Source organism: Oncorhynchus nerka, linkage group LG24, assembly GCF_034236695.1.
Source record: "Oncorhynchus nerka isolate Pitt River linkage group LG24, Oner_Uvic_2.0, whole genome shotgun sequence".
NCBI classification, from domain to species: Eukaryota; Metazoa; Chordata; class Actinopteri; order Salmoniformes; family Salmonidae; genus Oncorhynchus; species Oncorhynchus nerka.
In genome coordinates this window covers 48700178-48712986 of record NC_088419.1, presented here as the reverse complement: position 1 = coordinate 48712986, position 12809 = coordinate 48700178, and the positions used below count along the sequence as shown (strand labels likewise).

Sequence of the window (12809 nt, the reverse complement as noted above, 5' to 3'; positions counted from 1 at the left end):
CTTGACCTGGTGCACACATATGTCTCTGTCCTCAGTTTGATTGAACGCCTCAATCGGTCTTTTTGCCTTGTAACTGATTGTTTCTAGAAAGAGAGAAGGGACAACACATGATCAAGATGTGCTAGCTACTAGTTGAAAGAAATTAAATATGTCATTATTACAAGGAATGACTGTATGAGCTTCATTTACGAAAGTAATACATCAGTTTACTTACCTTATCAGCCTTGAAGTATCATTTATCACAAAAAAAACATATCACAAACATATTTCCAGGGTGTTGATGCAGCCTCCTGCTAAGATAGCCTCAGGGTTGGGGAAGGGCATCCATCTGCAAAATTTACGTCTTGCTTTGATGTCAAGTCTGCTCCTATTGTTGCTACCTTAGCTGTGGTGCTAGCTAACATGCTACTGAAAATTGACCGTAGCATATTAACATGCATGTTCGTATTAAAAGACCCCAACGTCTTCACCTAAAAAAATGTGTTTAGGCAAATCATTAATTACCTAGCTAGCTATCACATTAATTGTGCAAAAATATGATAGCCAAACACTAGCCAGTCAGTGGGGCTGAAAGATTGAAACTGGTATCAACAAAATGTGTTTCACTCTATCCCATAAAACATTTCTAACTGGATATCAATTAGCTAACACCATTTTAATGTTTATTAGGAAGTTTAATTAATAAGTTAGATACTCACAGGACAACTTTGGTAGATAGATAGCTTGGTGTTCATTTTCCAACAGGTTTTTTTAATCCTCCTTGATTAGTTATCAACTGTTACTGGTCTAGGAACTCATGTGTTCACCAGATACGGCTTCTGGTAAACTGTTTGCCACTAGTGGATAATACAGATTGTTGCCACAGGTTTGCCACAGATTCAAATATAATCTTGAGAAAATTGTTTGCCAGAAAAAACCTCTGGTGAAGTGTTTTCCACTAGTGGCAATAAATATGATTGTTGCCAAAGGTTTGCCGCATATTCACCACTAGTGACAAACATTTGCAAACTTCTGGCAACATTTTGCGGCACGCTCTTTAGTTTGCAGCAAATCTGCCACAAATTTGCAGGAAGTTTTCTGCAACAATTTCATTTTTACAAGGGCTGATTGCGTCCAGACTGAGGAGAAATCCACGTCCCTGACCACCACCTGAAGTGGTCAGCCAGATCGGAACACAATGCAACTTTTGTGCGTCTAGACCTGTCTTTTCAATGCGATCTTCGTATTCTGATAGCAGAGGACATATGTAAGTGTCAGGTGTAGACACAGGCCAAGTTTATTTAGGTTATTTGGTCCATTAGTTTGAGTGATGTTGTTCAAGTCAAGTTTGACAAGCCAATGCAGGTGATTGAAGTGCATGAAATTGTAATGTGTCAAACACTTTGATGAGCACTCTCCTCAAGGTTACATCTTCAAAGGTTTTTACAAATGGAATAATATAATTTAATTTTATACTAGACCCCCATGTGATTTAAATAAGAGCCGATTCTTCTGGATGGATATGCAGTAGTTTTCCAAAATATGGGACTTTACATTTCCACCATTCATGATGTTGTCAACAACATTTGTTTTGCTCATGGCTTTTCCCGGGTGAGCGCTTGATTGGTTTCATGTGCTGACGTTGGGTATTCAGGTTGAATATGAGTATGGCTGTCAAAATGTAGACTGACTTTAAAAAAAAGTATACTAAGTAATGACCTCGTGATTGTTCTCATGCCTTGTTGAATTGAGCAAAGACAGTGATCTTTTTCATAAAAACCAGAACGTTTCCAATTACCCTGTGTCATGAACAAAAGGCTGTGTCTTTGTATTTTTCCTTCTCCCCCACTAAAGTTATTCTTCAGTGAGAAGATGGAGTGGATTTATCTCTTTCTCCTTTCAGGCAGACCCATTTTCTGTGTCTCGCGTTACACGTTTTGACCCAAGATGTGGCCCTGAGCCGTCTTTGGCTCTCAGCAATTGCAGGTGTTCTTTTCATTCAGGTGGAGTCACCAAGTGTCAATTGCCTGAAGAGACTCAGAATTACACAAAATTGTGCCTATTGCACTAACTCCCCCGATCGCATGGCCATTTTGAAATTGCCTGCGCTCTTAAACTTAATTTTCTGTCACCTCCCCGGAATTGAACTGATTTATTTCCAACGAGGTAAGGTATACTTAGCTGTTTTCTTTTAGTCTGTGCACTAAACAATGGTTTCAATGGGACCAATTTGGAGCTATTATGAGTGCACCACTTTCCAGTTCAGCTTCTTCGACAGTCGTGTGGTTGGGAGACCACTGGGCATTATCACTCTGAGAACTCGCATTTCCCTCCCACAAGTTTTTTTGTTGGCCTGCCTACTGTGTACTGTGCAACCTCATTTGCAGTGTAGACGGCCCGCATTCACTTTATGATACTTAGCGGAAGGAGACAATGTGAAGACGTGAAGATAAAAAGGAACATTATTATCTTGCGGTTCCTCAGTCTGGGCCTCCTGAGCCTCCGTAGCTCCAACCCCCTGGCCCAGTTGGACTGGAGTGAGAATAAGAAGATGGCCCACTCGGATGTTTGGTCTGACAATCCAGTCAGCACGCTCAGTTTGTGAATGACTGCATCCAAGGTGACTCGATCCACCACCTGGCCCCGAGAGCAAATCCCAATGAACCCCTCTTCCCCTGCCTTAATTGAAAAAGCAATTGTTTCATTAAAGTTGTTAGATTCGCCAGGCAAGGCGAGGATTACTGTACATCGGGCGGTGAGAGATGCCAAATGAGCCCTCGGAAACTCCACTGCGTGGCACAGGATTAGCACGGGCTGCCAATTGTTTATTGATGGGACTCGGTGGAAGCCATTATCTGTTAACAGCAACGGTCTAACATGGGACCGACACCAGTCAATGAGTGGAGGATCAAGAGCCATACGTCCTCCAGCATCGCTACAGCTAGAATGGGGAACTGGGATGTCCTCGTACGTCAAACCTCCGTCTTAGTGGTTCCCATGACCGTTTACACCACCGATGTAACTCCGCAGTGGGGTATCGAAGCCCAACCAACCACCTTTTTTCCCATACGCCCATGCTCCTGCTTCGTTCGTTCTTCTGCTTCCTGGTTCAACCTCTTCCTCACAGCAGTTGATTAGCCCTAGCCAGGAGCAAGAGTGTGCGAGAGACAGGAACCCAAGACAAAAGAGCAAGAGAGGCAAGGGGTATAGAAACAGAGGCCAGTTTCCATAGCGATCTTGCCTGGGCAGCCGGTGAAAATTGGTTCCTGGTTGATGGGGGCTTGATGTGTTGAGGCCTGGAGGGTGTTGGGGGGGGGGGGGGGGGGTAGGTCTTAAGCCAGGCCCTAGCCTGTCAGGATTCTGTAACAAGTGGCTAGCTAGCATGCTGAGATCTGTGGATGTGGGCCTACCTCACACAGCTGAGCCGCAAATATCTATGCTTAAGTAGGTTAGGAACGATGTGGTAGTTACTTGAAAACTCGTATTTTTGTCCCTACGACATTTCTTCCTCATTACTGACTAAATGTATTACCGTCCAGCAATGAAAAAGGATGGTGTCCTGTCAGAAAATGCTGACAGGGCTAATCCAATTTGTACACATGAGTAATTATGGTGTGCATGTTTGGTTGTGTGGGTTGTAAAGCTTATGTGGCCCTCAAATATAGCAGTTTCTTTTGTTCTCTAAGCCAGCAGCATTTACAAAAAAAATAACACAAAAATCACTCTAACCTTCCTCCACTGTTATTGGCCTCTGGGGTATTAGAGAAGAAGGTCAAATTAGTTGGTGAATAGTACCTCTAATATGTCCAAATAAGCTTGTAAAAGGTGTTATCGGCTGTAAAAGGTGCCTATTTTGATCAAGATGAAAGACAAGTGGCTTCTACCCATCACCCCTTTTTTACAAATCATTCAATGGGTAGATGAGGTATAATTTTGGCCTCTTCTTTCCTAAGCCACATCATAATGGGTCCTATTTATTCTCCAAAAGCTTCTCATCGATTACAGTGTTACGCATTTAACCAAACCCTACCATTGCCTGATTTACCTACTAAATGGCAATCTGGAGGTACTGCAAATGGAATTCGCACTCACATGGAGCGAAAGGCTATTTGAAAGGAGGCGGTGTCGTTTCTCTTATCTGGGTGAGCAGAACCTACCAGTCAGTAGAGGGATGCTACATTAGCAAAACAAGTGTCTGCTTTACACAGTATGGGTTAGCCTTCCCCGCTAGCAGTGGCAGTTGGCTCAATAAAGATTCCATTCTATGTCCCTGTGAAGATAGCTCACTACCCACATTTCAGGTTATTTCTGTCCCGATGTCGTCTCCTGCTTGGGCAGATAAACTGGGTCCTGTTTGCTTTATCAGTGTAAAGCTGTACGTTTCTCTATTTGATAGAGGGAGATAATGAGGGACAGCTCTGCTGAGGTGGAATGAGACACAGGAGTAACGAAAGTCCCAATATGATTCATCTAATGATACTTATTGAACCCAATAACCCACTTGTCAGTGATACACCAGTTTGTTATTGTGGACTTTTATGGACTTTTTCCAGGCATTACAGTCAAATTGCCGAGATAACATCCAGGCTATACCTAGATCATAATGTGTTTGTGTTTTTTGGTTGAAATTTCAGTATCATATTGTTTAGTTTGCGGTGATGTTGCTTATTATGGTGGAATGAGAAAGCAATTTATTTTCAATAGCCAATTTCTATCATGCAATTACTGCCTGCGTGACAGTGGTGTTCAGACGCTGAATAAAGGGTTGAATTCAACAATAACCACCAGCGGTATGCCTGAGGCAGGAGGCAATTGAAAATGTTTAAAGGTTAATTATGCTGATCTCGGATGTCATCCAAACACACACACACACACACACACACACACACACACACACACACACACACACACACACACACACACACACACAGCATTGTATTTAGAGACGTACAGACGGGGGCATGCACTCATGGGCATGCATTTGCTCACGCGCACACACACACACACACACACACATTGCATTGTATTTAGAGACGTACAGACATGGGCATGCACCCATGGGCATGCATTTGCTCACACACACACACACACACACACACACACACACACACACACACACACACACACACACACACACACACACTACCTACCTACTTTTCATAATGGCCAACCTTCTGTCAGATCCTCTGTTCTCAGCTGGGTATAAAACGGTGCCCGAGGCCTGGAGTGACGCGTGTAGGAGCTCCACGTCTGCTCTGGTAGCTCACTGGCCACTGAAGGCTTCGCTGCCTTTTCCTCCATCTCTCATGCTTTCCGTTTCTACTTTTCCCATCCCTCTCTTTGATGTCTCTTCTCTCTCTCCGTTGCTCTTCTCCTCCCTGTTCCCCATCTCTTTTCAACCCCTTTTCTTCGTTCACCCTCTGAAAGCTTCTGCTGTGAGTTTAACCCAGGAGAGAGAGAACCTCATGAGTGCCTTTGGTATTGTTCGGTTCTGAACAAGCAAAGCAAAAACTCAAACTCAGGTGTATTCAACCCACTGGGTACCTCAGCTGCAAGCACAACATACAGGTCACACAAGCACACGTTGGTGCCTTTCGACTGGGCGGAGTCACCTCCTGCATGTCTAAGACAGACAATCCTTGTTTGTTGCTAGGCAGGAACTCAGTCTGTTCCTCTTACTGGTATTGTCATGGTCCTTCAACTGTTGACCTTATCTCTAGTTGAGTTCCACACACCTCCTTGCTCTAGTTCTACAGCAACTGGCCTGCCAGGAACTGAAACTGAAACGGAAACTTGGCTACTAGGAACTGAAACTAGAAACTGAAACTGTTGCAATTCGCCTCCTTCCTTAGAAATATCACTCCCAGCTCGCCCATGTAGATATCTCTATATCTTCTATTCAAAAAGCGGATAAATTACCCCTGTTTATATAGTCACATGTATTATGATTTAAAAGGCTTAAAACGCTGATCCTAGATCTTCTCTTTTTTTTCATACGGGCCCAGGAGTCATACTCTCTAAGGTGAGCATAGTGGAGGGATGCTACGCAAAATGCAGCTGCAAGCCACCCACCTGTAGCTTTTGCCAAAGGAAGATACAATCACTGAGATCCAGTAAGATTCTGCGGTCAATATTTTCGTGTCTGCTCATTCGACAGTCACAGGGATCAATTCGTCAAGACGCCGGCCGACAAGATAGCCCGGGAAAAGGTGAATCCCCTCTGCTTCTTTTCTAAGGAAGAAAATGTCACAATCTTATCTCTTGCTCCTTTCATCAGTGGACAGTGTTACTGTACCATAGGAGAAGGCTTGTGGCTCGCCTGTCGGTAATGTTCTCTGTGGCGTCGTTGGCTGGCTGCCACGGGTCATCAGCCTGCGCCGAGCCTCGTTTCATCTCTCGCCATCGCGTCATTTGTATTGTTTGTTGTTGAGCCGCGACGCGCATCACGCATAGAGGACACCTTGGCCGGCCTCCCATCGCTGGAGCTGCATCTTGAATGGTACCCTATTACGTCTGGTACCCTATTTAGAACTTAGCGCACTACTTTTGACCAGGGCCCGTAAGGTTCTGGTCAAAAGGTAGTGCACTATTTCAGGTATAGGGGACCATTTGGGATTCCGGCCTGGGAATATTGTAGGGAACCTCAAGAGAGACTGGTCACCCCACAGCAAAGACCGATGGGGTCACGTTTCGCCCGATGTCGATTGGACTCTTCCCGACTCATGTACAGGTCTGTGAAGGGAGCGTGGAGGTATGTGTGATAGGGATTGCTTTTGGAGTATGTTGAACTTTCTGTGCTACGCTTCTGCTGTCCTCGGGCAGTCTCTCTCTCTCTCTGTCTCAATCTCGAGACCTCTCTTTCAGTCCCTTCCCTCAACCACCGTCTCTCTCTTTCTCCCTCTCCCTTTCTCTCTACCCCTTGCTGCCTCTATTTTCATTTTCTACCCCACCCACTCATCCACCTTTTGTCTCTCTTTCTCCCTCCCAGCCAGCCAGCCCCCACCTACCCCCTCCCTCCCTCTCCCTCCTCCCTATTTCTCTCCAGCTCTCTCTCCTGTCCCTAATCAAATGCAGCAGAGCTCTCCTTCGTGTGTGTTTATAGGGGCCCAGGGAGAGGAGAGAGAGTAAAGAGAGAGGGGGCCTGCCTGCCCACGGTCCGTTAATTATTAATCCACATGAACGCGCTCCGCACGTTTCATCATCCCTACGCCCCGGAGTTAACAAGTTCCCCCAGAGAGTTTCCTCTACCCGGCTTGTTGTTGTGAGAGCTGACCCCCAAACCCACCAGAAAAACAGCGAAGAAACTCAAAAAGTAGCGCCGTCCTCCCAAGCAAGTCTGGTAATATCAGAGAATATTAGGAAGGTAGCGAACGTGTTATTTGTTGATTCAAGTTTTTCAGTGAAGGTGAGGTTAGGTGAAAAAAAAAAAAAGCTTCTAAAACCTGGGAAGCAAGGTGTTAAGTTCATTTGTAATGCAGAACAAATGAGTTCTCTGACTTCTCGTATTTTGCCTAAAGCCCCTGTCAGCCCCCACAGCCGAATGCCCAACAACGAACGCACTCGGCCTTCCTGGCATGGATGTTCGTCATCCTCTTATCCCGCCATCCCTTTCTTCAGTTGGCGTTTGCGTGTGTGCGTCTGGCTCAGCCAGTGAGGGACGTGTGTGGGTTTTGGATGGGCTCTCTGTGAGTAGGGGGTGACGTGTGAACGTGTGTGTGCGTGTGTGCCTTTATGTATGGGGGGGCATAAAATCAAGACAGCAGCTTCTCTGTGGGCGCTTTATTATTCATTGCTCCGTTAAATTATTCATGTTGGCGTCAGCGTGTCAGGGTGTGCATTGTCTGTAGTGTAATTACCTCTGTGTTGATGCACGGCCGCTCGCTTCCCTTCCTTCCACCAGCTCTCTATACATCCAAGCCCCATGATTCCCCTCGCCTCTCCAGTCTGCAGACTGCCGTTTTCCATAGGCTCTCTCTGCAGCACACGGAGTGGGTGTGTCTAACCGTGACATTATACAGCGGACGAAATTGAGGAATTCCAAAGGCCACTCAAGACTTTATTATCTTCTCATACAATGAAAGTGTGCGCACACAAGCTTTTCGAAATGTAATTACCTTCATTTGCAGCTACAACTGGCCCCGTAATGAATTGGGTTATCTCCACTGGAGCTTGTTGTTGCATCACTTTGTTCTCTTAAATCTGTTCTAATGCCCTCTTCTTCTCTCTCTCTCTCTCTCTCTCTCTCTCTCTCTCTCTCTCTCTCTCCCTGTCTCCAGCGCCACCAAGGTTCACTAAAGTTCCCGTTGACCAGATCGGTGTATCCGGGGGCGTGGTCTCGTTCGTGTGCCAGGCGACGGGAGACCCCAAGCCTCGGGTGAGCTGGAACAAGAAGGGGAAGAAGGTCAACTCCCAACGCATTGAGGTGAGACATTAAAGGCTTGTTACCTTACACTGCCCCATACTGCTGTGGAGATAGTGTGGAAATATGAATAACCCCACACCCCCTATATGAATACACATAATCTATACCAAGTTTTTATCCAAAGCAACAGTGAGTGCATACATTTTGGCCCTGGCGTTGCGAGTGCTCTTACCAACTGAGCAGCGCGTCTATTGATTCATTTGACACGGATGTATCACTTTTCTGTTTCCACCAAGGTGAGCTCGGTGGATCATTTCCTTCCACTGTCCTTGAACTAGCACACACAGACTACCCCACAATCAGTTGTCATGACAGACAGTTTGCATTTAACCAGGCATCAATTATAAGACACCAGCGCATGTCGAGTGACATGACTTTGCACAGTGCCAATACACTCTACTTGTCCTCTTACACTTGAATGGCTAGCTGAATGAAACGTTCGGGGCTAGTAATGGCGGCTGCAGGTCTACATTCCTCTAAGCATGCGTTGCATTATTTCTGATGTTTGTTTGTTGTGTGTCCCTGCTTCGGCTCAGTTGCCGGCTCTAAAGTGATTGACGCTCAGTGTTTCCTTAATTAAAACTCGCTCCTCGCGCCGACAATGTACACACACACACACACACGCGCGCATACACAAACATACACATACACACCCTCTCTCAGTGAACACACACACGCTCATATTAACAACGCTGCCAGCTCACTGGGAATGGAGAGAAGAAGGGGAGAAGATGGAACCCTGGCCTGAAGAGGAGCACAATGAAGAAGAAGAGAAAGGGGAATGAGAGAAGTGTCATTGCAACTCTGCCAGCACTGGGAAGAACACACACGCGCGCGCTGCCAGCGCGCTGGGAAGAACACACACGTGCGCGCTGCCAGTGCGCTGGGAAGGAGGCACAAAGAGGAGCATGAAGAAAATGCATGAAGAAAATGGATAAAGAAGCCAGTGAAATATCATCATGGAGGGCAAAATCAGTCCAACCCGTGCTGTTTAGCATTTAGCGTTCTCCTCCCACCGCGTACTACAGACAAACCCAAACCCAAGGTTATTTAGCCAGCGATTGAACTCTTGGCTATTTCCTTTTTCTTTTAAAACAGTCATTTTACGAAGCAGGATAGAAATCGTTGCGTTCCCCCTCCAGCAGCTTTCTGCTTTGATATTGACTCGGATGTGCACTCAGTCACAGTTACTGTTCCTCATTAGCGTTGCGGCCTTGAGATTCATCACGGCTCGACGCTGAACCTTTCCTTCGTCTGACAAAAAGCACAGCAGCACGTCACTCTACACGGTCACCCGTATCGATCCAATGTGTTTGTCCTCTTCCTTATATAATGATGAAATTACAGGTAGAGTGCAACATATGAGTACAACATAGTGCAACGTAAGAGTACAATATGAGCACACTCTGATATGAGCACACTCTGGACTAGCATAGGGGTGTCCTGGCTCATATTTTGAAGCTTTTGCAGCAAAAAATATATATATATACAGTACCAGTCAAAAGTTTGGACACACCTTCTCATTCAAGGGTTTTTCTTCATGTTTTACTACTTTCTACATTGTAGAATAATAGTTAAGACATCACAACTATGAAATAACACATATGGAATCAAGTAGTAACCAAAAAAGTGGAATGCTTTTCCAATAGTTCCCACATATGCTGAGCCCTTGTTGGCTGCTTTTCCTTCACTCTGCGTTCCAACTCATCCCAAACCATCTCAATTGGGTTGAGGCTGGGTGACTGTGGAGACCAGGTCATCTGATGCAGCACTCCATCACTCTCCTTCTTGGTCAAATAGCCCTTACACAGCCTGGAGGTGTGTTGGGTCATTGTCCGGTTGAAAAACAGATTATAGTCCCACTAAGCGCAAGCCAAATGGGATGGCGTATCACTGCAGAATGCTGTGGTAGCCCTGCTGGTTAAGTGTGCCTTGAATTTTAAATAAATCACTGACAGTGCCACCAGCAAAGCACCCCCACATCATCACACCTCCTTCTCCATGCTTCACGGTGGGAACCACACATGCAGAGATCATCTGTTCCCCTACTCTGCATCTCACAAAGACAGTGTGGCTGGAACCAAAAATTTCAAATTTAGACTCATCAGACCAACGGACAGATTTCTACCAGTCTAATGTCCATTGCTCATGTTTCTTGTTCCAATCAAGTCTCTTATTATTATTTCTTTCCAGAAATTCGACCATAAAGGCCTGATTCATGCAGTCTCCTCTGAACAGTTGATGTTGAGATGTGTCTGTTACTTGAATTCTGTGAAGCATTTATTTGGGCTGCAATTTCTGAGGCTGGTAACTCTAATGAACGTATCCTCTGCAGCAGAGGTAACTCTGAGTCTTCCTTTCCTGTGGCGGTCCTCATGAGATCTAGTTTCATCATAGCGCTTCATGGTTTTTGCGACTGCACTTGAAGAAACTTTCAAAGTTCTTTCAAATGTTCCGCGTTGCCTGACCTTCATGTCTTAAAGCAGTGGTCATCAACCTTTTCTGAGTCAAGATCACTTTCGCAGTCAAAAAGCAAGCTGAGATCTACTGCTCAGATTTTTTTTTACATTAACCTCACATAAAGAGTTTTGTAGGAATGAGGTTTGGGCAGTAGGCCTAGTACATTATCACAGCATATTTTGCTGTAAGATTGGCCTGCCAATATTGTTAATCAGACCATATCATATTTCAGAACTCATGAAGCTGGTTGAGAGAATTCCAAGAGTGTGCAAAGGAAAGGGTGGCTACTTTGAAGAATATAAAATCTAAAATACATTTGTTTTAACACTTTTTTGCTTACTACATGATTACATATGTCTTATTTCATAGTTTTGACGTCTTAGCTAGTATTCTACAATGTAGAAAATAGTCAAAATAAAGAAAACCCAAAAGTCCATACTTTTGACTGGTACTGTATATGTGAAATGAAGGGGTCCCTAGGAGTTGTTGAGTTGTTGAGCCTTATTCTAGAAGTATAGCTAGGTTGTCTTTATCTCAGCAACAGATAGCTCTAACATTGCAAAATTCTCTCTGACAAAGACTATAGAGTTCGATGAGGGCGCCGGAGCCGTGCTTCGGATCCAGCCTCTACGAGCGCCGCGGGATGAGAATATCTACGAGTGCGTGGCGGAGAACAGCGAGGGCGAGGTCAACGTCAATGCCAAGCTGTCCATCATCAGAGGTGAGTCACTCGGCGGCGACTAATGATGAGGTCATTGACCATGGACCAATGGGACCCATGGTCCAATAGTCTGATAATATTATCTTCTTGTTGCAATCGTGTTTGACAGCACCAATATTCTCAGATAGCTTCCTGCCTAGATAGTGTTAGCTTATTCCGTGTATCAATTATTTTGTCGCTTGTAACCCTATGTTGGTTTAAATGTTTTACCCCTGTATGGCTAACTAGGACATGAGGAAAGCTGATCCTACGTCAGTCACTAGGTGCACTTCCTGGTCTATTGTGGGTGATATCTGTCAAGCGTCATTCTGCATTGCAACTAATCACCTCTCCATTCAGAGAGGAATGTTCAGCCTCTGTATCCCAATAGCAGCAGACGGGGTGCTAACAGGGATCTTTGCCTGGATAGAGGGTCTGAAGAAAGCCCTCGGATTGGTCTATAGAGAGGGCCTGAAGAAAGGCTGGTGATTGGTCACACAGGGACACAGGATCTTAGAGGGAGGTAGCAGACAGATGTGTGAGACGGGTTGTAATCCCAAATGGCACACAAGTCCCTTTATAGTGCACTTATTTTGACGAGAGCAATAGTAATAGTAATAGTAATTACTAACAATTGGATACCACGAAATTGGGGAGAAAAAGGTGTAAAAATGTAAACATATATTTAAAGAAAATGGGCCCTGGTCAAAACTAGTGCACTATATAGGGAATAGGGTGCCATGTGGGACACGGACATGAGGTGGTGTAAATAGAACACTCATGCTGCAGGAGGCCCCTGAGACAAGTATGTCAACTGACTAGCACAGGATTAAGTCTTTTTTTTTCCCCTCTCTCTCTGCTGTGTACACTGATGGGAAGGGAGGGGAGTGAGAGGGGGAGGGATTGGTGATTGGTAAAGAAACCCCACTTGATTTGGATAGTTTGAATTTCCCTTCTGTAACAGTGAGAGTTAACTGCTTTCTAAGGTTATGGTTATGGTTAGGTTTAGAATAATGGTTAGAGTTAAGGGCTAGGGTTAGTGGATAGTCTGTAGAGCATCTACAGATGGACTATCCAAATAAAGTGTTCCCGAAAACAGGAACCGTGGCCCTTATATTGGCCACAGTCTGTGCCAAAAAACTGCTTATCAACCATATCTTCTTTCAAATGGAGCTTGCCCTTGTGATTGGTGCAAAACAGTATGTCCGGTTTATTGAGTTGTTGTTGTTGTTGTATTTTCTTAAAACT

At 45.0% G+C, this 12809-nt stretch overlaps 1 protein-coding gene across 1 annotated transcript in view; it reads left to right on the top strand.

Moving 5' to 3' along the window:
- Nucleotides 1-12809, top strand: part of LOC115108070 (receptor-type tyrosine-protein phosphatase S-like) — a 207836-nt gene that overhangs the window by 63712 nt on the left and 131315 nt on the right. The window contains 2 exon segments of the mRNA XM_065008938.1: nucleotides 8256-8401; nucleotides 11441-11582. Of these exon segments, the coding sequence (XP_064865010.1) occupies nucleotides 8256-8401; nucleotides 11441-11582 (288 nt within the window).